Source organism: Tauraco erythrolophus, chromosome 10, assembly GCF_009769465.1.
Source record: "Tauraco erythrolophus isolate bTauEry1 chromosome 10, bTauEry1.pri, whole genome shotgun sequence".
Classification (NCBI taxonomy): domain Eukaryota; kingdom Metazoa; phylum Chordata; class Aves; order Musophagiformes; family Musophagidae; genus Tauraco; species Tauraco erythrolophus.
In genome coordinates, this window is record NC_141474.1 from 13,561,946 (window position 1) to 13,587,104 (window position 25,159).

The 25,159-nt window shown below is 35.8% G+C and overlaps 1 protein-coding gene across 1 annotated transcript in view; it reads left to right on the forward strand.

The window, feature by feature from the left end:
• COL11A1 (collagen type XI alpha 1 chain) overlaps nucleotides 1-25,159 on the forward strand; it is a 160,358-nt gene that overhangs the window by 2,734 nt on the left and 132,465 nt on the right. The window contains 3 exon segments of the mRNA XM_086617862.1: nucleotides 14,637-14,804; nucleotides 19,242-19,455; nucleotides 23,438-23,600. Of these exon segments, the coding sequence (XP_086473988.1) occupies nucleotides 14,637-14,804; nucleotides 19,242-19,455; nucleotides 23,438-23,600 (545 nt within the window).

Genomic DNA, 25,159 nt, shown 5'->3' on the forward strand with positions numbered 1-25,159 from the left:
TCTTCTTTAGACAGAAAAAGTTACAGAAGCGAGAAGCAACTGAATGGGAAAACTAGTGACTCATACTTGGTCAGCTCAGTGCCCACCAGCTCTTAAGCAGCTCTTTTTAGAAAATATTTTTGCTTTACGACTTGGCTAAAGTAAACAAAATTCAGTATTTTAAAAGATATCCTTTGATTTCCTTTCCCCTTCCTCACCTTTAATACTAAATCTGTTGGTAATGTGTTTGGAATGAATAAACTCATTTAGTCGAAATGGCATGGCTTCAACACTATAAATTTTTTGTAAGGGCCTAGCATCAATGCACTATTGTGATGCTGATTTAAATTTAATGGGCGAGAAATGAAAAATCAGTCTTTTTATTATTTATAAGCTTTTTCAATCATATGAAAATCCAGCACTTAATCTGAGTGCAAAAAGATTTAAGAATCCTTACTGAAAACGAGGCTGTGAAGCTTTATATAGAAAATACACTTCAGACTTTCTGTGTAAGTGACACGCAGATTTGTTCCTAATATAGAATAGGTACTTTTACAGTCATCTTAGGAAATACAAAGGTTCCTTGTGCTTCCCCACACAGGCTGGAAACTAGTGGGAGTTCTAGGTGCAGAAGGAATGCAGAACTAGGCCCACTAGTGATAGCAAAAGGAGAGTTTCTTTGTGGATGTGCACTTAACACTGTTACTTAATTATAGTCCTTAGTAAGTTACATTGGGAAGATATGGATCTGTTTCTTCAATGAAAAGTGTTTTGTATATCTGTCTAGTCCAAACCTGTATAAAAGGTGTTTTAGGCTAGAAAAGTATGAATCTCTTCTCAGAACGGTTAGTGATGTAAAGCGCTTTTGATTTAACTGATCATTTCAGTTTTAAGGTTGAAAAATAATATAAATGTTTTCATTCTTTCTTTATTTTACAGTGAATAGTCTTGTGTGTGTGGTTTAACAAATGTCATTAACCTTTAGAAACAGAGGATGTACAAAGGTTTCTCAGATAAATATTTGCAAGTGAGCAAAAGTGATTAAATCAAAGGGTGATTTCACTAGATTCAGCTAGTGGTCCTAGCTGAAGTTTTTCTGAGTCCCAGGATCAGCAGGTGAAATGGTCCAGTCTTCCCAGTATAGTGCAAAGAGACCTGCATTTATATCTCTGTTTTGCTATAAAATTTAGGGTTTTTTTTAATGGTTTCTAAGGTAAAATAATTATTTCAACTTCTTCATCAGACATATGACACGGAAAAATGACTGGTATGTGTTTTAGATTCTCTAGAGCATGAATCTTTGCATTTAACTTAGAAGAAGACTTCACAGGGATCCCAGAGAGGACTCTTCAGGCTGCAGGAAACTATGTCTTTTTACTAGCTCTGCAGAAAAAAGCTTTTCACCTTCAGTTTTGTGTATATCTTAGCAAATGTAACTGTATGTAAGGACATATAGGATACCTACAAATATTCAGTGTTTTTGGCTTGAAATAATCTCTGTGCCTAGCACCTATTTTTGGAATGTCACTAGAAAAAATAATCTTTGCTATAAAACCTTTCCTGGTGCTACAGTGTTTTCTGATTGCTATGAAAAACATTGCTGGTAAATTTGGTGTCTGTAGCAGTTGTAAAATGTAGGAAAAGACTTGTCATACTCAGTTTTGAAATGTCTTGCCCAAACTTGTTTGGACTCCTCCAAATAGGACCCTTAATTCTAACAAGGTTGCAGCATAATAAAAGAGCCATGACATTACTACTGAAGTGAAGTTATACCTAAAACATGCTGGAGCAATTATGTCTCTCCTGGATTTGTTTTGTACAGTGGTGAACAGTAGGGTTTCCATCTGCCAGCAAGATTAAGAAGTTGCTTTTATTTTCTCTGTATAACACTCTGCTTCTTTTCAGAAGAAATCCTCCCAGCATTGGTTAATTTATTGTTGTTCTGAGTATTTGTTGATAATAGAGGGGAATAAATTAAGCAGAGCTTGGGAGAAATCTCTAATGTTCTAAGAATGTGAAGTCTCATGCAGTGATAAAGATTTGCCCTCTGGATGGACACAATAGAGAGCAGTGGCTTAAAAGGAATTAGGAGAACACACATGCCTGTTGCAAGGGCTTATAACTGTACCACTCAGTATTAAATACCAGGTTTACAGACTGTAAATGTAAGAATTAATTGTTTTCCCTGTTATTACAATAGTAGTAGAATCTGGCAGAACTTAAATTCTTTTTAGCACATTATCACACATAAGGGGTTGTAAAAACCTTTGTAAATTCTAGGTATGGGACTTCACTGTATGTCAAAGTGTTAATGCATACAGTATGTGAAATAGAAGCTATCTGGCAGAGCTGATATTATGGAAGCAAAGTGTTTGCTGCAAATTTGTCTTATAAAATGTGATTAAAACTCCAAAGTTCCTGATCCTGCTATGAATAATGTCACTGGCAGCTAAGCTTTGCCTATAATATGAATTAACTTAGTTATGAGTCAAATTATGGTCACATTGTTAAAGTATTACTGTAGTCTAAGCTGTACCTACTCCATCCCTCATCTGTGTATCTACTGATAGGTTATCAAACACTCAGAGTTTATAAAAAAATAAAATTCAAGAGTTTACAACCTTGCTGTCTGCTTAAGTAGAATTCCTGCTAATAACAATAGGATACAGAATTGAGTATGATTTCCTTGCATTGCTCTCAAAAGGGAGACAGTACCTTTGACATCAGCGAAAGTATGATAAAAGTTTTTAGTTGTATGATTTAAAAAAATTATTTCATTTTTTCTCTATCAAATTTGTCATAGGGTTACTTTAAATGACACCATTTGTAAATTTTTTCCTTAGCTGTGTTTTGCTTTTTTTTCTATGCTTATAGCTGAAAAATGTACAAATAGTCCACATTCGAAGACACATTTATTAGAAGATATTTTTGAAGTCTGTTAGGATTATTTCTGAAAAAATACCTTGATCGACAAAGCTTTTAAGTGGGGTCAATTTCTTTCATGTTTAGTTGCTGAGGGAACACCTTGTCCCTTCCTGTAGCAGTAACCATTTTTAGACTGTGTCTTTTTTTGATATGGTAATAGAAACAGGATACTCCAAGAATTTAACACTTGTTTTGCTGATTTTCGCTGTTGCAAGTACTATCTTCACTGTCTGTAGCTGAATCTTTAGCAGAGGCCTCAGTTAGACACTTGGATTGCAGTTCTGATATAATCTGCTGTGGTATAAAATAGGAATAACTCCAGTGAAGTATTGAGACAGATGTTAAAATATTGTAAACTGATGGATCAATACAGATCTGCACCAGATGATGAACTAGCGCTATCTCTTGTGGGTAACAAGTGAAACATTTTATGGAATCAGGATCAGGTCTTTAGTGCTTGATTGTAGTCAATGTTGCTGACCAAGTGATAAAAGTACAACCTCTCTAGTCTCAAAGAAGATTTTAAGTAATAAATAAGTCAGATTTTGTGGTGAAATATATAAAACAAACATGAAATGTCAGTCTCAATCTAGGTTATGCTCCAGAATTGTGCAAAATAACAAAAATCAGAAAGAGCTATTCTTATTTTTCACTGAATATTTCTGTTGAATAAATAAGCCTGCAAGATTATTAAAGATCTGCGTGTGTAGTTGTATATAGGCAAGTTTTCAATGTGAGATTTAAGTGGGGTTTTGGTGTTTGTTTTTCTTTTTTACTGTATTAGTGTTAGAGATTAGTCTTCAAAAGGACATATAGTTAGTAGTTGGTGAGTATCAAAAATGCGTCCCATATATGCATAGATGTCTTTATTATCTTTGAAGTACTGTTATGTATTTAGTAGATTTTGCAGCATAGGAAGTCAATGAAAAATTTCCAAATAACTGGTGTGGAAACAGAAGTAGCTAGTTCTGAGCAGTTTCACATAAGCCATCTCTTGGTGAAATAGTCAATCATAAGCCATTTAAAGCATTCCTGTACACATCTGGATAATCTCTAGTTCTTGTAATCATTAAATATAAAAGCACTACAATAACACCTTCTTCTAAAAATGTCTCCAGTCAAGATCCCAGTTACATAATTCAACTAAAAACTAATGTGTAGGAAAATTTTTAATAGGTAAAACAACCTTGAAGTATGTCTCTAGAGATATATACATGGGCAATAGATATTCAGTTAATCTCATAAATTTATATTTAAATACCTAGGAAAAAAAATTTCAGGAGCATTATGTAATTACTTTAGACAGCTTAATTGGTTTCATTTTTGTACCTGGAAGATGCTCTGCAACACAGTTTATTGCCCACCAAACAGAGAGCTCATAACCAGTTCTGTAAAGTCCTTTGGTTAATATCTATGAAAAGCATTGGAACCTTCATAAAGGACACTGCAGAACTGACTCTTTCGATGCTTGGTCCCGGAACAATATTCTGTTACATGTCCAGACTCTCAGTAGAGAGCTGGGAGGCAGGCAATTCTCAGACAGTCAATCCCAAAAGCCTCTGAAGAAGTGCAGATCTGCCCAGAGCTAACCAGTAGGAAATGCTAAGGACAGAAGAGTATCTGATCCTTTCCTGGTGCTTAGGCACCTATGGCAGAACTGCAGGGAGCCATGACTTGGGATGCAGAGACTAGAGCCTGCAGTGGGAAGGTAATAGAGTCCAGTGAAGCATTCTGGACATAACATGCTTTTGAATTCCTGCTCTTGGATGTTTACTCCTGTATTAATGCTTCACAGATGAAGAACACAGTACATTAGTAAGTATGGATAATAATAATAGTTACTTATGTGTATTTTTGTTTTTAAAAGATATCCGTCATACCTGCCCACAATAAGTAAAAGTGTATAAAGGTAAAAATAAGAACAAAAATACTCTGACCACGTTAGAAATAGCATAGATTTCTAGTAATAGATGGGTCTTGTACTGTATCCTAAGGGTCAACAAACTAACAGTTTAACAAATCCAGATTCTAACACTGCTAGTAGAACTTCCTTACTGATAATTTGGCAAAGTGGCAGCATTTATTAGTCTTTCTGCTCTAGCAAATTTTAGGTCTAGCTCATAAACTAAACTGCTTGCTAATTGTTGATAGAATCAGAACTGGACTAATAATCCAGGAGAAGGAATGCAAGGAGTTATCAGATTTCACAGTAGGAGCACTGCTGAAACAGCTTGACAAATGGTAGCTAAAATAAACTTATGTAGAACTTTGACAAAATCTGTATTTAAGAGTGTTTTTAAAATAAAAACATTTATTCCTTTTTCTGGCCTGACAGCACTGTTCTGAGAGGTCAACAGCAGAAACTGAAGACTAGCTATCCCTTCATATGAATTCCTCTAGTTCATGAAAATATTTTCACCTCTTACACTCGTAAAGCCTTGAACTGTCCTAATGAATGTCAGTTAGAAACCTTCATCATGGTAGTTTTTCTCTTTACTCACCTATAGAATACATGGAGAGTCCTTAGAATGAGCTCTTACAGTTACGAAGATTCAAGATTTTAAGAAAAGTAAACAAGTTAAATAACTGTAGGCTATTATGCCTTCAATAGGTAGCATAGTTTCATAAAACTGTGGAGCAGCCAGTACCTTCTATTTAAGTTCCTAAATATATACCTAGAAATCTAACCATGGGTCGCCTATTTTGAAAGTCTTGTCCACAAATATAAGGAGTCCTTCATCAGTACCCACCAAATATGCATATTTTAGCCTACCAGTCTATAATAGCTTCTACTCTTTAAATGGTCTGTCACAGTGAAATAAAACTGGACTGAACTTTAAAAAAACACTCCGTTTAGAATTTAAGATTAATGTTTCAACACTTAAGTTTTAGTTTTGTGGTGGTTCCATTGGAACAGATTACTGGCAGAATGAAACATATTTCCGTGGAAAAATATGAAGTAAAATAATAGTAATTTAGAAACATTAGTCTTCCTAAGTTTCTGAGATAATTCTTTTTACCGGGGAAAATTAAGCTCTTTTCTACTCCAAGGACGTATCTTACCAATTACGAGTTATTGACTGTAACCCTTACAGGCTATTTGTGGAGTCATCATTGATAAATTTTCTCTTTCACATTAATAAAAAGAAGAGAATTGCTGAAGAATTATGATAACTCAAGAAGTTATCTGTTTATTATGTCTGAAAAACATTTAAAACTGTTTTATTATAAAAGTAATTTTTATTATATCTGAAAAAGGAAAGGCCACAGTTAACAAACTTATTAATGAGTATAGCAAACTGTTGCACACTAAGTTTGTATGGTATATCTGTAAAGTAAAGAATATTGGCTCTTTTTTTTCCCCTTAGTTTTATTGTAATTTGCATTTAAAGTACGTCTCCCAGCATGCAATCTGGGAGCAACTTATAAATTACGTAGGTGAATATATCTTTTCAATAAGGAAGGATGATTGTGCCTGGGCTCTCTCATAAAATTAAGAGACTAAGAACTAGGAGCTCCCAGACCAAAATATAAATACAATAGGATTTCAACTTCTATGCTTTATTAGGCATTTGAACAGAAAGAAAAATATTTTAGTCTAAATGAGTCAATCCCTGAACAATTTCTTATGGGAATGAATTTGTATCCAGAAGTTGCCACATAGCCACTTTCCTGTCAGTCCTGGAAAGTTTCACTTTGAGGCCTGATAACAAAGTCCTCCTTCTGAAAATGCAGATGATTATTTCCTCTGTATACCTTATCTTCAATAAAAGTCTGTCTTGAACTCTTTAATTAGTTTAACTGCAGCTAAAAATGCTTTGCTGTACAGTTCATAGAAAGAGAACAGATGTCAAGTTTGGTGTAGCCTACCTAAAAAGGTCCAGGGCTATATGCATGTCTCACTGCAGCTTCTAAGTGGCTTGCAGCATGTTCTGTGCAGAACAGAAGAAAACTCAAGGTGTGGGACCTTCTAGATAAGAAGGACAGTTGTCCATTCTGAGCTTCCTTGGTTATCTCTTAAGGAATAATCAAATTCACTCAAAATAACTCTCAAGTCAATGAATAGTATCTTTTCAATCTGCATATATTCCAATCTGAGTACCACTGCATGCATCTGTGATACAATCACTTTAGATGTTTGACTTCTTAAGATCTGAGTAAGACATGAAATACTGAGCGAGATCTACAGTAGTTGGGAATTGTAGCCACTCATGGAATTGACTCATAAACTGCTTCTCAATACACCTTTATGTAGGGAAGGACGGTTAGAAATCTGTTTGATAATCAATTAGCCTATATAGATCAAAAAGAATTTCTGAGGAAGCATTCACAAGTATGCTGCATATTTTTTTCTCTGAAAATAAAAAAAATTCTAGTAATAACATGTCCAGTCCATTTTCTGTCAATGAAATGAATCTGACACAAAACTTGTCAATTTATTTGTGTCAGCAACAAACTTGAAATACTAGTAAGATACTGTGAGTGGAAGCTGATATGTATGCTAAGAAATAGGAGCTCAAGTGTTTTGTGTACTTAAGTGTAAACTTATTGATTGTACACATGAGCTGCTTAGAATGATACAGGACAGAGCATTTTACTTACGTGAAACAATATAGCTCTATTTTCAGTGTGTGTTACTGGCCTAATATTTACATACCTGGCATTTACATTAATGTCACTCACTAGATGGATTTGAGTAAACCCATGTGATTTGAGTAAGCCTATATGGAGAACTTCTTTTGGTTTTGGATCATCGCTGCAGTTGATCAGTAGCTAGAAAATTGTAAAAAAGAATCCGTTGTAAATCAAAACATTTGTAAATGCGAAGTCATTAAGATAAAAATAATTAACCTTACAATGTGATGGTAGCTTGAAAGATAGTATGTGTGAATTTTACCCTTTTATCCAAAATGGTTGCTGCTGGTGTAATTCCAAAGATGACATTGCTGCCATTAGATGCCCTGTTGATCCATCTTTTTTGTGTTCTGTACAGTTTGCCTTTGCAGGGTCAGATGGGTTTTATCACAACGCAGAATTTTAATGGTGGCTGCTGAAGCGCAAACAAGAAATTTTATTGCCTATTGCTAAAATATTAATTTTGCCGTGATCTCATTTACAGACAGGATACATATTTTACAAACTAAGAAGATATGATTAAACACTGTTCATTTAATTGCCATCTGCTCTTGCATTTAAATAAATCCAAATGTTATGAACCAGACCTGACCATTCCAACACAAATTTTCTTGCATCTGATACAACTTGTCCCTGTCTTGTGATGTATATCCTTATACCTAGGTCATCTACAATGTGGTCATCTACAAAGCTTTCCCATAGCGAGATGTAGAAATGCTAAGCATTCATACTGAAAACTGAGGTCATCCTCAAGACAAGGAGGCTTCATGTCACATATCAAGTAACTCATCAGCACAGACTGTGTGTCTAAAAGACTTCAGTCTCTGCATTGTTGTACAGTTTCTCAGTCCCTCGTTTCTCTGATGTCATAACTTGTATTGTTATGGTACCTGGGAACTTCCTCCGTGGACAGTTTCCACCAAGAGAAAAAGAGTGCCGTATTGCATAATAGATTCCAGCTCAAAAGTATCAGGAAGTCAAAGTGAAGGAAGCAAGTCCTCTGATCTTATATAATAAGTGCTGTTTATATTCATCGACATCACATATGGTCATTGAATTCGCTGTTTTCACCAGCTTCTACTTAACTCCAGAAGAAATGACATTGAACAATGGCACTAGTTCTTAGGTATAATGCAACACAAAGGCATCAGAATTTGATCCATATGTGTGATATCAATATCAGTATTAATAGAATCATATATCACAGATTTTTTTTTCAATTTAAGGATTGTGGGAATGAAATTAAACTATGATATTTTAACCATGAATATGATCAAAATGTAGTCTGAATTTTTAGGGTTTTTTCAATCTATAATTGCATTATATTTTTGAAAGGTGTGGTTATTAATTTATTGAATAGAATGCATTGTCCTAGCCTTAAAAAATTTATCTAGGCTTGAAAACTGGTAACCAGTATCGAAAGTCAGTTTTGATCTACATTTTCCTCCTCTTCAGACAAACAGAAAACACATGAAGTTTCCTTCACATAATTCACTTCTGATATTCTGTCCTGACCAGGCAGTGTAAACGCATGATCTAGCAGCCAGTTTACAACTACTTAACTCCACTGAATCCTTTTAATTTCCAGCAGAGATATGCTGACAGTACTTTTTTTTCTTCTTTTTAGTTAACATGTTTTACACATATTTTAGTACTATTTAAGGTAGCTTAGAAGATTTTACATTTCTGTCAATCTGTCTTTTTTTGCCTTAAGGGTCTTATTTAGTTCATGTGGAAGGAAGCTAAAGGAGAAGCAAAGAAATATTAAACATGGCTGAGGAGTTATATTTAATATGAAATGCTCTGGCCAAATGTCCTTATCCATACCGCTATAAATGTGGAAGCCCATTGAGTGAATGGATGTACTTCAGTAATACCACAGTAATGAAGACCAGAATTGGCCTATACAGTTTTAAGGTTTGCAAGTTACAAGTTGTTTCGGGTCTTGGGATGTTACACCACTAACTTGTTTGTTTGTTTTACCTTCTTTGGTTTTGAAAACCAGAAACTTAAGCTGGAGCTAAATGATAAACAGTTTGGTATCTTGAAAGATACTAGGACACTCAGGTTTCCATCTCACACACTTCTGTCTTCTAAAAATGGATTTTTGAAGAATTCTCCTTTGCCAGTCCAGAATTCCCATCACTTTTAAACACTTCTCCTCTGGCTACCAGCGTATAGTCTGTTAGTGGCAGTGAAAGTTGCACGTCACTCTGAACTTTTTTGAATCAAGGGCATATGCTGTTGAGCTTGCACTATAGTCTTTAGTAAGAAGAATGATCCCCTGCAGTTGGTTCTCTGTCAGTGGAAAAATAGCACAGTGGAAGCTTGCTTTTTGATTGCAGTCAGAAACTCAGGAGAGCTTCGTCCGAAAAACGCAGGCTTACCCTGATGAGCACAGGCTTCTCTTCAAAGGGTTATCTTGTGGCTTTGTCTGGCTTGCCTGCAGCAGATGCCCTTCCAGCAGCAGTGCAGTGTGGCCATAAACGTCTGCATGAAGGGACCCACCTTCAGGATCTGGATTTTGTCAAATTTTCCATGACAAAAAGAGTTGAGTTTTCAAAGCTGATGTCTAAATTTCATAAGGAGACTTAACTGCACTCCAAGAACTGGTGAACAGAGCCGTTTGCATGATGGTTATTTGTTGGTTATTTCCTTGGCATCTTAAATATTAGCACCAAATTGGAAGGATGCAAAAGCATTATATCATATATCATTTAACTGCAGTTTTCTTTCTCTTATAAGAAAACTATTCAAGGAAATTAGATTATAAGGTAAAATCATTTAGGTGAGCTGCTTTATGCACTGTAAGGAAGTGCTTGTGAGAGACTCTAGATCTGCCAATATGGATTACATTGATGTTGCTCTGTATTCATACAAGCTATAATCTTAATTTGTGGACCATGCAAACAGAAAGACTGCATAGCCTTAGCACTGGTGCTGTTTCTGGCTATTTGTTACCATTTCCAGAAATCACATGGGAGCAGAATGCTAAAAAAGAGGCAGTTTTCAGGAAAAGCTGAAGCTCCCAGAATGCCGTGACACTGGGCACTGCAAAACCTACAGAAGCTAGCAGAGGGAAGCCACAGTTTCAGCTGATAGTTTCCAGACTATGCTCTTCCCTGACTCTGTGAGTTGTCTTCCTACCTCTCTACCTTGGTCTTCTAAGCAGACCAGTGTTGGCTGTGCGAGGACTTCTCAACATCCTTTATACTTCAAACAGGTTATCTCTAACCAGTTAGAATCTAAGCGCTGCTGGTTTTTAAGAGCTATTTGGTTTTGGACTGGATTCCTACATGTTTGGTGCACTGGTGGCATACTGTGGCATATTGAGAGCAGCTGTGTGCAGTGCTTTTTGTAGTGTTACAGATGTAATATAGGCATTGAGCAGATAGATCATCTGAACATGCACAGTGAGCTCATCAAGAATGTTGGGATTACTGGCTTGGCAGCCTGGTCAGAGCTACTAAACACTTGCTCCACCTAGGTTGCCCTAGTTTCAAAAAATGTAAAAATTCCTGAAGTTCACCAAAACAAAATTTCCAGTAGCAAAAAGAGGATGTTTCGGCAGAAACCTCAAAATGTGGTAGTCCTATGCATGACACATAAGGAGTGTAGAGGAGAAATGCTTTACACATTGAGCCTTGTTTTCAGCTGGGAAGTGGCAATAACACCTGTGAGGAGACTTCCAGGCCCACTGCCTCCCAGCTGAAATACAGAATGGGTAGCATCATAATCTGAGCATTTGATGGAAGTCAACCCCAGGTTAAAAAATGACACCCACATGAATGTTGCAAAAACATTTATCAGGAAGAGACACAAACTCAGTCTGTTTATTTTGCAGACTGAATGATATGTAGGTTTCTATCAAAAGCAAATTTTTGTAAGGAAGCATGTTAATCTTATACATTCCGACTGGTTTGTCTAAAGAACTTCTTTATTTTTTAACTATTGGTTGAAGTGGCTATCTGAAATTTTTTATATAAATTAGGGAAGCAATTTCTGTTGCCTGTGATCTGTAAGTATTTAGTAAATCAGCCATGATATTTCTGGAAATAGACTAATTACTTTTTTTTTTTTGCATGAGTTACTTCATATAGCTTGCCATTTCTATGACAAGTTACATTTAAATCCTTGTTAACTGACTAGTGTTTTTGCTATTTATGTTTTGTGAATCACAATTTGAAAAAATAAATGTCATCTATGGACTATTAACAAAATGTTTTTTCTTATTATTTGGAATTTGTGGTTTGAAGATTGTTCTTTTCTATTATTACTCTGTTTCTTGTCTGGAAGGTTTTTAGCAGTGGAACTAGTGGGGAGTAATGAATAATCTTGTTTATGTGTGAATACCCTGCCAGTCAGGCAGGCAAAGAATAGCTATTATTCTAAAAAATAATGAAGAATCTGTTGCTCACCAGCCTAGGCTGCAGCTCCAAGGATATCATTGCATCTTCCACAGCCAGGAGGAAATGGCCCACCTTTTGTAGGCAGGGCCTAAACCTCAATTAGATAATTACAAGCCAGCTGGGTGATAGCCATAATTCCCTCTTTTTGTTTTACAGTTGTTTTTTTTGTTGTTGTTGTTGTTTTCAAGAAGGCTTTATAGTGAGCAGAGACCCAATTCATTCATTCCAACTCCAGCACACTTCCCTCTTTTGGGCTTGCAGCTTTACCTTCTTTATCAAAGGACTTCTCGCTCCGGCTCTGGCTCCGACTCTTGGCTCGGGCTCTGGCAAGGGAGTCAGGGTCAAGGTCTTCAGGGTCTCTCGTGAGGGTATCACATCAGGGTCACCAATTGTTGCTCACCAGCCTAAGCTGCAGCTCTAAGGATGTCATTGCACCTTCCACAGCCAGGAGGAAATGGCCTGCCTTTTGTAGGCAGGGCCTAAACCTCAATTAGATAATTACAAGCCAGCTGGATGATAGCCATAGAATCTGGTACAAATTGTAGAAAAGAACAAAGGAATGTTACAGTGGTTGACTTATACAGCGACTTGGATTTTTACTAATATTTTCAATGACTGGTTCTACATTACTTTACTGGTTCAAATTATTACAGGTGCTGCAAAAATAGCCATTAGTTATCAGAAAAAAAGTGCGGCAGTTCCTTCAATATGCTAGTAGCTTTAGAATTGTGTGAAATACCTATAGAAAATACATTATATCCATTCAAATTATTTAGTCAGTACTTAACAGAGAGGTAAGACTAATGTTTCAGATTTGTGCACTATTGAAACTTTTCTTTTGAGAATGTTTAAATGTATTTTCTTGAATCTGCAGCATATTTCACGTAAATTCAGGTGTATACTCAAGCATTCATTCAAAAAGTATTAGCTTGCAACAAACATTGGCTATTGGATTTACATTTGATAACATGATCTGATGGAAAAAAGAAATGACAAGTTGCATGATGTGAAAAAAAAGCTCGCAAGCATTTTCGTGTGAATGTATTTTAAGATGGAAGCTATGTGCTTTCTAGGCTGATTGAAAAAACCTCAGGTTTTGTTCTTAAAGAATATGTTTTTGGTGTTATTCAAAGATAGATTTAACCACAAAGTTAGTTACTTCCTATTTGGCAATGACAGGAGATGAATAGTATGAGCTGGTTAAACTCAACTTTTTTCACATCTGTTATTGATAATGAATATACTAAAATACTTCTGAGATACTACAGTAACAAAAAAAAAAAAAAAGGTAACACTGCCTGGAGCTGTACAAATAGTAAGAAAACAAGGTAGATATGTTTCCATTGGTGACTAATTAGAATGCCACTTCGCCTATGTTTAACATTCTTTTGCTTGTTGTTTGCAAACGGTTGTTAAAATAGTTGAATATTTGCACATGGTGAATTTTGGGCCTTAAGCTAATATTTGTTGACACATAAAATGAATAATAGCAGAGAATAAATAGCTATAGTTAATACCACAGTGCAGCTCAAAGACACGAAGAAGGGCCAGATTTACTGAACACGTTTCTCAGCTTTAACAGTGAAATTCATGTAAACTTTTTCTTTCCAGATAGTTATAAAAAGTAAATATATAAAAAGTAAGTTATAAATATATAAAAGTAAGTTATAAAGTAGTTATAAGCTTGCCAACATAAAAACTGCAGAATAGTCCCAGTGGAAAAATGATTTGCTGAAATTCTGTTTCCACTCAAAAAAATAAATTAGGGAAGCCATGATCTATAGGGAGTATGAGAATGAATACCTTATTTTTTTCTAAGAGAAAAGATATTCAGTAGGCAAACTACGTTCTCTCACTGCCTCTGTTGAAGTGCTTGTCCATTCACTACTTGGCCCTTTTGTCATGGTGAACTTTTACAGATTAAGGCTTTGTTGTTGGCTTTATATATATATATATGTACACACACACATATAGTTTTGTATGAATATCAGTGCAGTAGAAGCTCTGTATTTCAACTTTAAATTGTTAGACACTGAGCATAAATGCAACCTGATTTTACTGCGGCTCTAAAGTATGAAACAAGTCCATTTGAATTTTATCTTGGAAATAATGACAGACTGTGATTTCTTGCATTCACTCCTTGCAGGCAAAGCAGGTACATTTTTCTTTAACTGGATGAGAAATGAGGTTAGCTTCTTCCTTATCACTTTGTGTCTGAGAAAGCAGTCATCTGTAATCAGAATATATTTTAATGTTAGCAACAGAGTTTCTGATAGCAGATTATTAGTAACTGAATGCTTCTGAAACTTTTGTGCAAACTTTTAAAATCAGTTCCACTTATTAGAAATCGTTCATTAAAAGAATGTGTTGTAAGTTTCAATCACCAAGATTCTCTGCGTTTGTGAAACAGTGATTTTCAGTGTGTAGTCAAGTAGTTTGATAATCTGATCACAACAATTACATTGGATGGGATGAAATCTTACACATTTAAAAATGAATAATCCTTTTGGAGTAACACTCTGGTGGAGGAGTAATCTGCAATAAATCAAAATAGGATGCAGCTACTGCTATGATTACACATACGCTTCTGCAATGAAATTGATAGCTGTTTTGGAGGCTGCATACTGTAGAGATGCAAGATGAGTAATTATTTTTTGTTGTGTTTTGGTTTTTTTTTTTCTTTGTCAGCTGAAGCTGTTGATGTGCTAAAAGCATTAGAATTTCACAATTCACCAGAAGGAGTATCAAGAACAGCAGGATTTTGCACAAACAGAAGGGATTCAAAAGGATCAGATGTTGCCTACAGAGTTTCCAAAACTGCCCAGCTGAGTGCTCCAACAAAGCAGCTGTACCCAGGTGAGATTTTCAGAAAGCTATTACTTTGGTAAATTATCTTACTGCCTATGTTTTTCTGGTATCTAAGGCACAGCAGGTAGTCCATCATCAGTACCACAAACCACTTCTGTTATCCCTAGAGTTGAGCCTGCATATGAACGACAGGATGTGTTTATCCAGTGAATGAATCAGTTTTTATTGGCTTCAGTTTTAAAGGTCTTCATGAAATTCTGTGTCACTGGCAGAATTGGCCTGTAAGTCATATTACCTATTCTTTTATGATGCTATCTGATGGAAAGCTTATTTGGTGGCTTTGGCAAGTTTCTTCCAGTTTCAGTAGTCAATTTAAAAGCAATACTTTCTGGAATAATGCTGCCATGGTAGAAATGAGTTGTGGTTGGCCATTGGAAAGTCATTCCCAGAAGTACCATCTGTTAAGAATTACCTAAGAGTATCTGGGTATTTGAGGGATTAAACAAGGCTAGTTGTGGATAGCAGGTAATGTGATTCCGTCTTCTCTCAAATTGCTCTAAAATGAAATAATCACATTTTGGAAAAGATTCTTTGGATGTTGAGGATAGACTTTTATTCCATTATTTTTCTGTCACTTGTCACTTCACTTCCTCCTGTTGAGGAAAATGATAAAAACCAAAATTATGGAACATTTAATTTTTCTGTCTTGATACATCACACAGAGTTTGAACAAGTCTGTCTATAAACTTACAGATTAAATGTTGACAAAGAATAATAATTTCTTTTTTGTCTATTGAAGAGCAATCATATAGATATCATCCAAGATCTATAAAAGGGGGGAACATACATTATTTTGTAGTAATAATGTGTTCCCGAAGCAACATGGGAAACAGCTATACACAATTCAAGCATAACTTACATGTTCACTTAACTCATCAGTTTACTTTTTATTCATGGAAAAAGATCAAAGCAAAAGTCACTACAAATACTTACATTATTTTATAACAGTTCTTTAGTTGTTAATATATCCTCTCAACTAAGTTGTATGTAGTTTACACATCAATCCAGCTGAAAATATTAACTGAATGGCACATTACAGTCTACAATGTCTTGCTGATATTAGTGTGGCTGTGTATAATTAGTTATTACTTCACCTAAGTAAGGTTAACAGAATATGGACTGCTCTTTCTTTAAAAAATTCAAAAATGATCCATTTTATTTAAAAACTGCACAAATTGCACAGTGTAATAAATGGGCACCTTTATATTCTGAGTTTTACAGAGCATGTCATTTAAGCCAAGTAATAAAACAAAACACTTTATATAAGCATTCAAATACAACTGGACAGAAGATTAATCTGACTTGGAATCACTAATTTATTTTTTTTTTTTAAGACAGTACAAGCACCTTTTGCTAAATCAAAGCCTGAGAGTCCAGAGCTGGAAGCCTGACAGCTTGGCTTGACTTGCACTTATTAATTAATCAAATCATAACATAAAGAGGAGATCTGGCAGCTGCCATGATAACTGTTCATATGGTTCTTGAACGACAGAACAAATAAGTACCTCATGTTGTTGACTGACATCTAAATTTCTATAGCCTTTGACTGCCTTTAATTTAGGTACTCTTCTTAGTAATGCTTTCAGTTTCTGTCTTACAACTGGAATGAGTTTGCTTGATTTTACCAATCTGTTGCAAGACTTCTGTGTGCAGGAGACAAATAAAAAGCCTTGCTCACTCACAGTATAAAAAGAAGCCACCACAAAACTTTACTTAATACAGGAAAATGTCATGCTGTCCTCTACTTCAGAAAAGAACCTAGAAACAATTTTTTGGAGATGATTATGGTAATGACTTCCTTTTGAATCTTGCAGAACAGGCATCCTCTTCCCACCGCAAGAAATCCTCCTTTTTCAGAGATTATTATCAAAGACATTTGAGTGATCATTTTCTTAGTGCTCTATAGTAGTGGAAAGGCTACAGAAGATATAAGACAAAACTGAGTTATAAGACATCGTTTTAGCACAATGATACAAGTTGTAATGCATCTTATGCTTGCTTTCATCTGACTCCTATAACTCTCTAGGAAGTATAGGTATCTTTTAGCTACTGCAGCTCAAAGGGAGTTATGAAATGGCAAAAGCTGGGAGCATCAATATATTCATCTTTTGAAAACTGATATAATTATATTTATCAACGTCCCAGAATATAGTTTGCATTGATTTAACTGACTAAAAGGCATTATATAATTGTAAAGATAACTGCTTAGATTTTTGTTGTACTGTTTATATGCTTTTAGTTATCTTTTACAAAAGCATATAGGAATCACAGAAATGGCAAGCCAGATATATACAAAGATTTTTCTAGTGATTTTTCCTCCAATTATTATTATTTTTGGTTGGATTTGTGTCCAAGAATTATATATACATAGCAATATGTAAAATTTACATGTTAGATGACATTCATTTTTGAGGGTGGTAAGGTACAGGAACAGGTTTCCCAGGAAAGTGTTGATACCCCATCCCTGGAAGTGTTCAAGGCCAGGTTGGATGGGGCTTTGAGCAACCTGGTCTAGAGGAAGGTGTCCCTGCTCATGGCAGGGAGGTTGGAATGACATGGTCTTTAAGGTCCCTTCCAACCCTAACCATTCTGACTCTTTCAATCAAACTGAGTTTGGAGGAAATTTATTTATAATTACACCATGTAGGTGCAAGATAAAACATTTGGGAATATTTCGTCATAGCAGTGATAACAGAAACTACCAAACTGAGGCACATGAATAATTTTCAGTGACCTTTCTTAGAAAGCTCTCAGTTTTTTTTCATCGGATGTTATCTGCTTGAAGAGTACATGCCCAGACTAGCTGAATTTGTGTCACTTGCCTTAAGCATTTTCAATATATCTTTCAGATTAACAGTGCAGACAGGGTAAGGGTTCAGTGCTTTTCAACTAATTTCTTTGGCTTTTGTTGACAGTCATGTTTTCTCTTTCTTTTCTTATTTTGGTGATCTGTTTACTGTGACATTAAAAGATATAACATGCAGTTTAATATGTAAACTAGCAGTTTTGCTTTGCCTTTAAAAAGCTTGTTCTAAGGCTCATCAGGGTAAATGAAATGCTTCCTATTTATTGAGCTTTGATCCCTTCAAAATAAGATGTCAAAACAAGCCCTAAAGTGGTCTATATTGCTGCCATGTTTCAACAACCTTCTACAAAAAGGTTTAGAAATGGTAGAAAGCACATAAATCAACAGTGCAGCAGACAATTTACTAAGTGTAAGACTAGGGATTTTCTGTTTTAGGAGAGCAGTATGTCATTTAAAGAGCAATGAAGATTTTATGCATTTTGTTTTCAGACTGTAACTAAAGAGTTAATACCATCAATGGCTTGTCTTCATGGAACACTCTGTAGAATCCTGAAAGAGTTTTCCCACAAGATCTGTCTTGGAATAATCTTCTATATTCTCCATTAGAAGAAGCAATTCCTAAATCAGCTTTCCATGCTGAAGTCTTACGTGCTTTTATTCATTGAAAAAATGTAACATTTTTATTAAAACTTAGTGTATTATATTATTAGAATGTACACAAAGTTGCAGTTATATTCATTGCCAACATTATAATTAGATTCTAATCCCTCTATTTCTTGCATGTCAAATTGCGGGTGAAGCCACACATATCCAATACATATTTTGATTTCAGAATCTCAGTCTTACACTTAATTTATTATTAAGCTTAATAAACTTTCACATCAAGTGAAATGAGATTTATCACCAGGTTCAATAGGACTAGTACTGAGTACAAACCTCAGACCTTCCTTTATAAAAACGCTAATTAATTTTGTTTATTTTTAGTTGTAAAGGTTGAAACAGTGATTGATATGTAATCTCTACTTCAAAGAGAAAGCATCGGAGAATAAATGAAAATTAAATGTTCTTTAATTTTACCTAAAGCTCCTATTAAATAAAACTAATTATGTATTTTTTCAATGTTAAGCACAATATTATTCTAGAAAGACAAAAATATATGTTGTGAGACAGAAATTAAAACAAGTGGTTATCAAGGGAGTTGAAGTGCCTGGGAACATATTTGCTATAATAGGGATACTTATTTTGCTGAGTGAAATTGTAGTGCACGCTTTTAGATTAGAAGATTGCTAAAAAGGAGATAAATAGAAAAAAATAATGAATGTTAAACTATTATGGTTCTTGCATATATTGTATTATTACATAAACTCACAATAGATTTGCAAGTCATATTTTCAAGAACCATTGAAGTATATCTTTCAGGAATTAAAGTGAGACCAGAAAGAAAAAAAAGAGATAAAAAATTTTCTTAGTGTAATTTTTTATGCATTCATTTTGGAAAATTAAAAAAAAACTAGCAGTTTGTAGGCAGAATCCTCTGTCCTTATAGAAAAATGTAAACCTTTAAAAAAATGTTTCATCTTTTCTGAATTTCTAAACTGTATATATCACTTTGTTTACAGGTGGAGATTTTCCAGAGGATTTTTCAATATTAATGACAGTAAAACCTAAAAAGGGTATACAGTCCTTCCTTCTGTCTATCTACAATGAGCAAGGAATTCAGCAAGTAGGTGTTGAAGTTGGTAGATCCCCTGTCTTCCTCTTCGAAGACCAAAATGGAAAACCGGCCCCGGAAGACTACCCTCTTTTCAGAACAGTCAACATTGCTGATGGCAAGTAAGTATAAAATTTCATGATGAAAAATAATACCATGGACCACTGCATAGGTGATTATGGTCTTTAAAACAGTTATCTTAAATATTTAAATAAAGCAGTAGCACGATTTCCAGACAGTTGGACTGCTATGATACAAATCAGAGAACCTTTGCAGCAGAATACAGTTCCAGCTTCAAATGGTGTATACAGCTACAAATAAAGCCAAACCATCTTTCTTATTTGCCATTTCTATAAATCAAGAGTGAAAAAATAGTCATAGAAGTTAAAGTCACCGAAACTAAACCTATGAAGATTCTTCTTGTACAATAAAGAAACTGTTTTCAAAAAGACTCAAGGAATAGTCTTACCAGAAGGGCTGTCTTTTCTATTTGAAGGTTATAGACAGAGTGAAGACAAGTTGACAAGACAGGGTAGAATTTCTCCTATCCTGAACCAAAACAGCAGATAAATAACATGGTTTGAGATGTCTATATATAAGGAAATCAGGGAAGAATAAGCTGGACAATTAATCTGAAGTGCTGCAAGGACTTATACTGCACCCTCAGTAAAGGTGATTAATCTCAAACACCTATTGCATTATTAATGCACTTAATTTTTTGTACCCAACTTCCCTTTGTAGGCAAGCAATCATTCTCTGGGAATGTCATTCTGGTGCTTGCAAATGGACATTAATTCTTTCACAGGCTTTTATTTACTCTGTTGCTGTCCAAGAAGAGCAGCCACAGTCTTCAGAGATAAACAGAATGAAATTTTGTTAAAGCAAAGAAAAAAATCAGTAGAAAAGGAAGGGCAAAAATTCAACTATAATGAAATATATTTATAAAGCAATAAAGGATTAAAAAAAAAGAAAAAGTAGTTTTCTTCTAGACCTTATATTACCAAAGAAAGGAATTATACTGGGAAACCTAAACCTGATGCATTCCTCTAGCAGAATGAATGATTAAAAAAGCAGCGAACTTTTTGTTTGTTTGCTTATTTCCTCAAAATAATAAAGCTTTGACATGGATTTCAGAATTTCACTCAAATTGTTGAGAAACTGATAAAAATGAAGAAATCAAAGTGAATTGGTTTCGTACAGTTTCCTGCAGTGAGACTATACAACTTCTAAATCAACTGGAGTCAATCCTATCCACAGTGAGCTGTTTCATGCTTTCAGCTTCTACATGCTTTCAAAAGAGAGACCGACAATTTTCTTCTGACTCAGCTATTTTATGAAGGTTCTAGGACAACAATCTTCGTCTCAAAATGAGACATATTTAAAAAGTGTAAACAGTGTAATGTGCCTGAGGATGCATGGACAGTTTGCTTTTATAATGATAATGTTTAACCACATTCCAGAGAAAACATGGAATTAGAGTTCTGGCTCAGTGATACTGTTTAGCAGTCAGATTCCATTAGCTTCGGGGTGTTCTTTTTGATATACAGAAGCTCTTTGTAACAATGATCTAAGCTGTCTTTCTGATTTAGACAACCTTATTTCCACAAATGCCAACTAAAATAATTTGATTCCGTCCTTCCTCTTACCAGTCACTGGTATGACATACTTTGACACTTTTTGCCCTGGTCTATCAAAGATTCTTTGATGTTTTGCTCCATGTTAGATTGCAGAGTGGCCTGCTCTTGCTCTTAGATATTTAAGTTGTCATAGCAGAAAGGCTTACTAAATTAATGTGGTCTGTCATGATAATAAAGTCTCATGAAGAGCATAGTACAGTTGGGTAAATTGTACAAATCTTTATTCTCCAGTGTCTTTAAAATAAAGTCATTTATCAGTATTCTCAATCACTTAATTCACTTTCTGGTGAATATTTATGTAGGCAAAGCTATTGTTGCAGGAATATTGGCAAACATTTGTAAGTATATGTATCTGGAAAAGCATCTACGTTGGAACTGAAAAATCTCTATGGCTGTAGGATACATTCAAATAAGCAAAAGAACATTGTACAATTTTGGTGATTGATCACAGAACAAATAGGAAAATGTTAATTACAAAGAATAAATGCAAGTAATTCCTTAAGTAATTTGGAAAATCAAACAAATTTATAAAAATGAAATCTGCTGTCATAGATTCATAGATTCATAGATTTCTAGGTTGGAAAAGACCTTAGAGATCATCGAGTCCAACCATCCCTAATCCCCATTAAACCATATCCTCAAGTAGATCATCCACCCTATTCTTAAACACATCCAGGGATGGGGACTCAACCACCTCCCTGGGCAGCCTATTCCAGTGGCTGACAACCCTTTCAGAGAAGAAATACTTCCTAACATCCAACCTGAATCTCCCCTGACTAAGCTTATGCCCATTTCCTCTTGTTCTATCACCCATCACTAATGTAAAGAGTCCTTCCCCCTACCTCCCCACCATCTTTTCTCAAGTATTTGTAGGCTGTAATCAGGTCTCCCCTCAGCCTCCTCTTCTCCAGGCTAAACAGCCCCAACTCCCTCAGCCTCTCTTCATAAGTTTTATTTTCCAGCCCCTTGACCAGTTTAGTCGCCCTTCTTTGGACTCGCTCCAGGAGCTCAATATCTCTCTTAAAGCGAGGGGCCCAAAACTGGACACAATATTCCAGGTGCGGCCTCACCAGTGCCGAGTACAGGGGCAGGATCACTTCCCTGCTCCTGCTGGTCACACTATTCTTGATACACGCCAGTATCCCATTGGCCTTTTTGGCCACCTGGGCACACTGCTGGCTCATATCAAGCCGGTAGTCAACCAACACTCCCAGGTCCTTCTCCGCCAGGCAGCTCTCCAGCCACTCTTCCCCGAGCCTATAGCGATGCTTGGGGTTTTTATACCCCAAGTGAAGGACTCTGCACTTGGCCTTATTAAAGCTCATGCCATTGGCCTCAGCCCAACGATCCAGTCTGTTCAAATCCCTCTGAAGGGCCTCCCTACCCTCGAGCAGATCGACACAGCCTCCCAGCTTGGTGTCGTCCGCAAATTTACTGAGGGTACATTCAATCCCCTCATCCAGGTCATTGATAAAGATGTTAAACAGAACTGGACCCAGCACTGAGCCCTGGGGAACCCTACTGGTGACCGGCCTCCAGCCGGATTTAGCCCCATTTACCACCACTCTTTGGGCCCGGCCGTCCAGCCAGTTTTTAACCCAAAGGAGGGTGTGCCTATCCAGGCCAGCAGTTACCAGTTTCTCCACCAGAACACTATGAGAAACTGTATCGAAGGCTTTACTGAGGTCTAGGAAAACTACATCCACAGCTCTTCCCTCGTCACCTAGGCGGGTCACCCTGTCATAGAAGGTGATCAGGTTTGATTGGCAAGACCTGCCTTTCATAAACCCATGTTGACTGGGCCTGATCACCCGGTTAACCTGTATGTGCTCATTAATAGCACTCAAGATAACCTGTTCCATGACTTTGCCCGTCACCGAGGTCAGACTGACAGGCCTGTAGTTCCCCGGATCCTCCTTCTGCCCTTTTTTGTAAATGGGGGTAACATCCGCCAGCCTCCAGTCCAGCAGAACTTCCCCAGTGAGCCAAGACTGTCCAAAGATAATGGACAGGGGTTTGGCAATGACATCCGCCAGCTCTCTCAGGACTCTCGGGTGGATACCATCAGGCCCCATAGACTTGTGGGCATCCAGCCGGAGGATGGATGATCACATTGTCAGATCAATCAATCTAATAAAATGTAAACAGTGCACTCACTTCTAATTTGACTTTAATAATGTTTTCTGGGTAAAGCTTCAGAGAAGGTCAGCTTGAACTTCATCTTATATAAGACATTCACAATGAAGTATGGATCTGATTCCTTTGTACTAAGGGACAGGAGTTATATAATGAATAGATAAAATGTGTACATTTGTGTACGTATGAAAGAAGAAAATAAATGGAGACGTTTAAAATTTTATCTGTGACTTGATTGGTGCACAATCTGCAATGAACTGTCTTGATAAGAACACAATGACCTAGTTTTAAAAGCATAAATTAAGTAGAATTATGTGGGGTTTTTTAATAGGTGGCATCGAGTGGCTATCAGTGTGGAGAAAAAAAGTGTTACAATGATCGTCGACTGTAACAAAAAAACTACGAAACCACTTGAAAGAAGTGACAAAACAGTTGTGGACACCAATGGCATCACTGTCTTTGGAACTAGGATACTGGATGAAGAAGTTTTTGAGGTAAAAATCAATACTGAGTAAATGGAATTGACTGAGTTTGTATTTAATGAAGTGCTTAATGCAAATCAGAATAGATTTTTTAGGGCAAAAGCTGAATAATGTAGAAACTTCAATTTATAGAACCTGTTACGATAGGCTGAAATAAAAGAGAAGTGAAACAGGGAAGTGTCTCTATTGTTGGAAGATAGATGCATTTTTCTATCCTTTAGATTATATTGTATCTGGAAGGGACTTGCTTTTTTGGTGTTTCTGCCTGATATTGAGATATTTTTGACAATTAATATGGTAAAGTTGAGTAGTATGATACTGAATCATTTTATTTCTGTCTTGCAAATATTTATAGATATTTGTGTGTGCTAACAATATTTGAGAAAGGGAGAGAAGAGCCTGGAAAGTTTTCTGTATAATATGAATCCGTTATATTGTTTATCCCACTTATTACTCTTTCCAGTAACTGGAAGGACATATATGTTTCCATCATTTACTGGCCAAGAAGTACATATAGGAAGGGTAAAATGCCTCTAAGGAAGTATGCGAATGCCAATCATGGGGCCTTTCTAGGTAGAATCCTTACTTCAACAGTTATTTTTACAGGCTAATAATGAAGCTTCTCTAAATCTACATTATTGAGTTTCTGTTATAATATTGTTATAGAACAGTCAAAACTGTCTAAATTAAAACTGAAAAACAAGAAAATACAGATTGGTAGTTAACTTACTTCATATACAGAACATCTGTGCTGCATAAATGTCCACAGTTGTAATCCTAGGTTTAAGCAGAGCATATGCTTGAGAAGCTACATAGGTATCAAAAGAGGAAATATGAATTTTGAGTATAATACTGTGACATTTTTATCTTTCATTTCCATGGACGTGAGAATCATGAGCCTTTTGAATGGGTAAATTACTGGGATGATTTAATGGGTCAACTAATATGACATGTTTGCTATTCACAACCTAATTTGCCCGTAGTCCACAATACAGTTTGCACATCTGAGGGATATAATTTTTCATTTGAAGATGAATTTCAGAGATGCCTTATCTGGGGTGGGACAAGGAGTTTTGGTCTCCACATGGGACAATTACTTTCAATTTTCATTTGTGTTTCTTTCTTGGGTCAGAAACCAAGTCCCACAGTATGTGTATTTGGCAATAAGTTTTCAAAATATGTGCAATGTTAATATACATAAGTAAAAAGAATTCAGAAAAAAATGCAGTGAAAGTAGATAAACTGATATTTTATTAGTGTTTTACAAGGGATTTTAGATGCTAACAGAAACAAGGGCATCAGGCCGTGGCTTGTTCTTGCAAACTTTGTAACCACTTTAAAAGTTGTCGAGTGCACAATAACATTGGTGTTTGGTTTGTTTTCTTCAGTGCAATTGCTAAATAAAAAGACCTGTCTGAAGTTTCAGAGGTGCTGAAATGATTGTACGTAGCTGTTTGAAAATAAGTACAGTGCATAAAGGGAGATATTTGTTTTAATCATTGGCATTGCGTAACACGTTGAATGAAAGAGAAGCCTGCTAGGGGCCTTTCATCTCCAAAGGTGTTGACTAT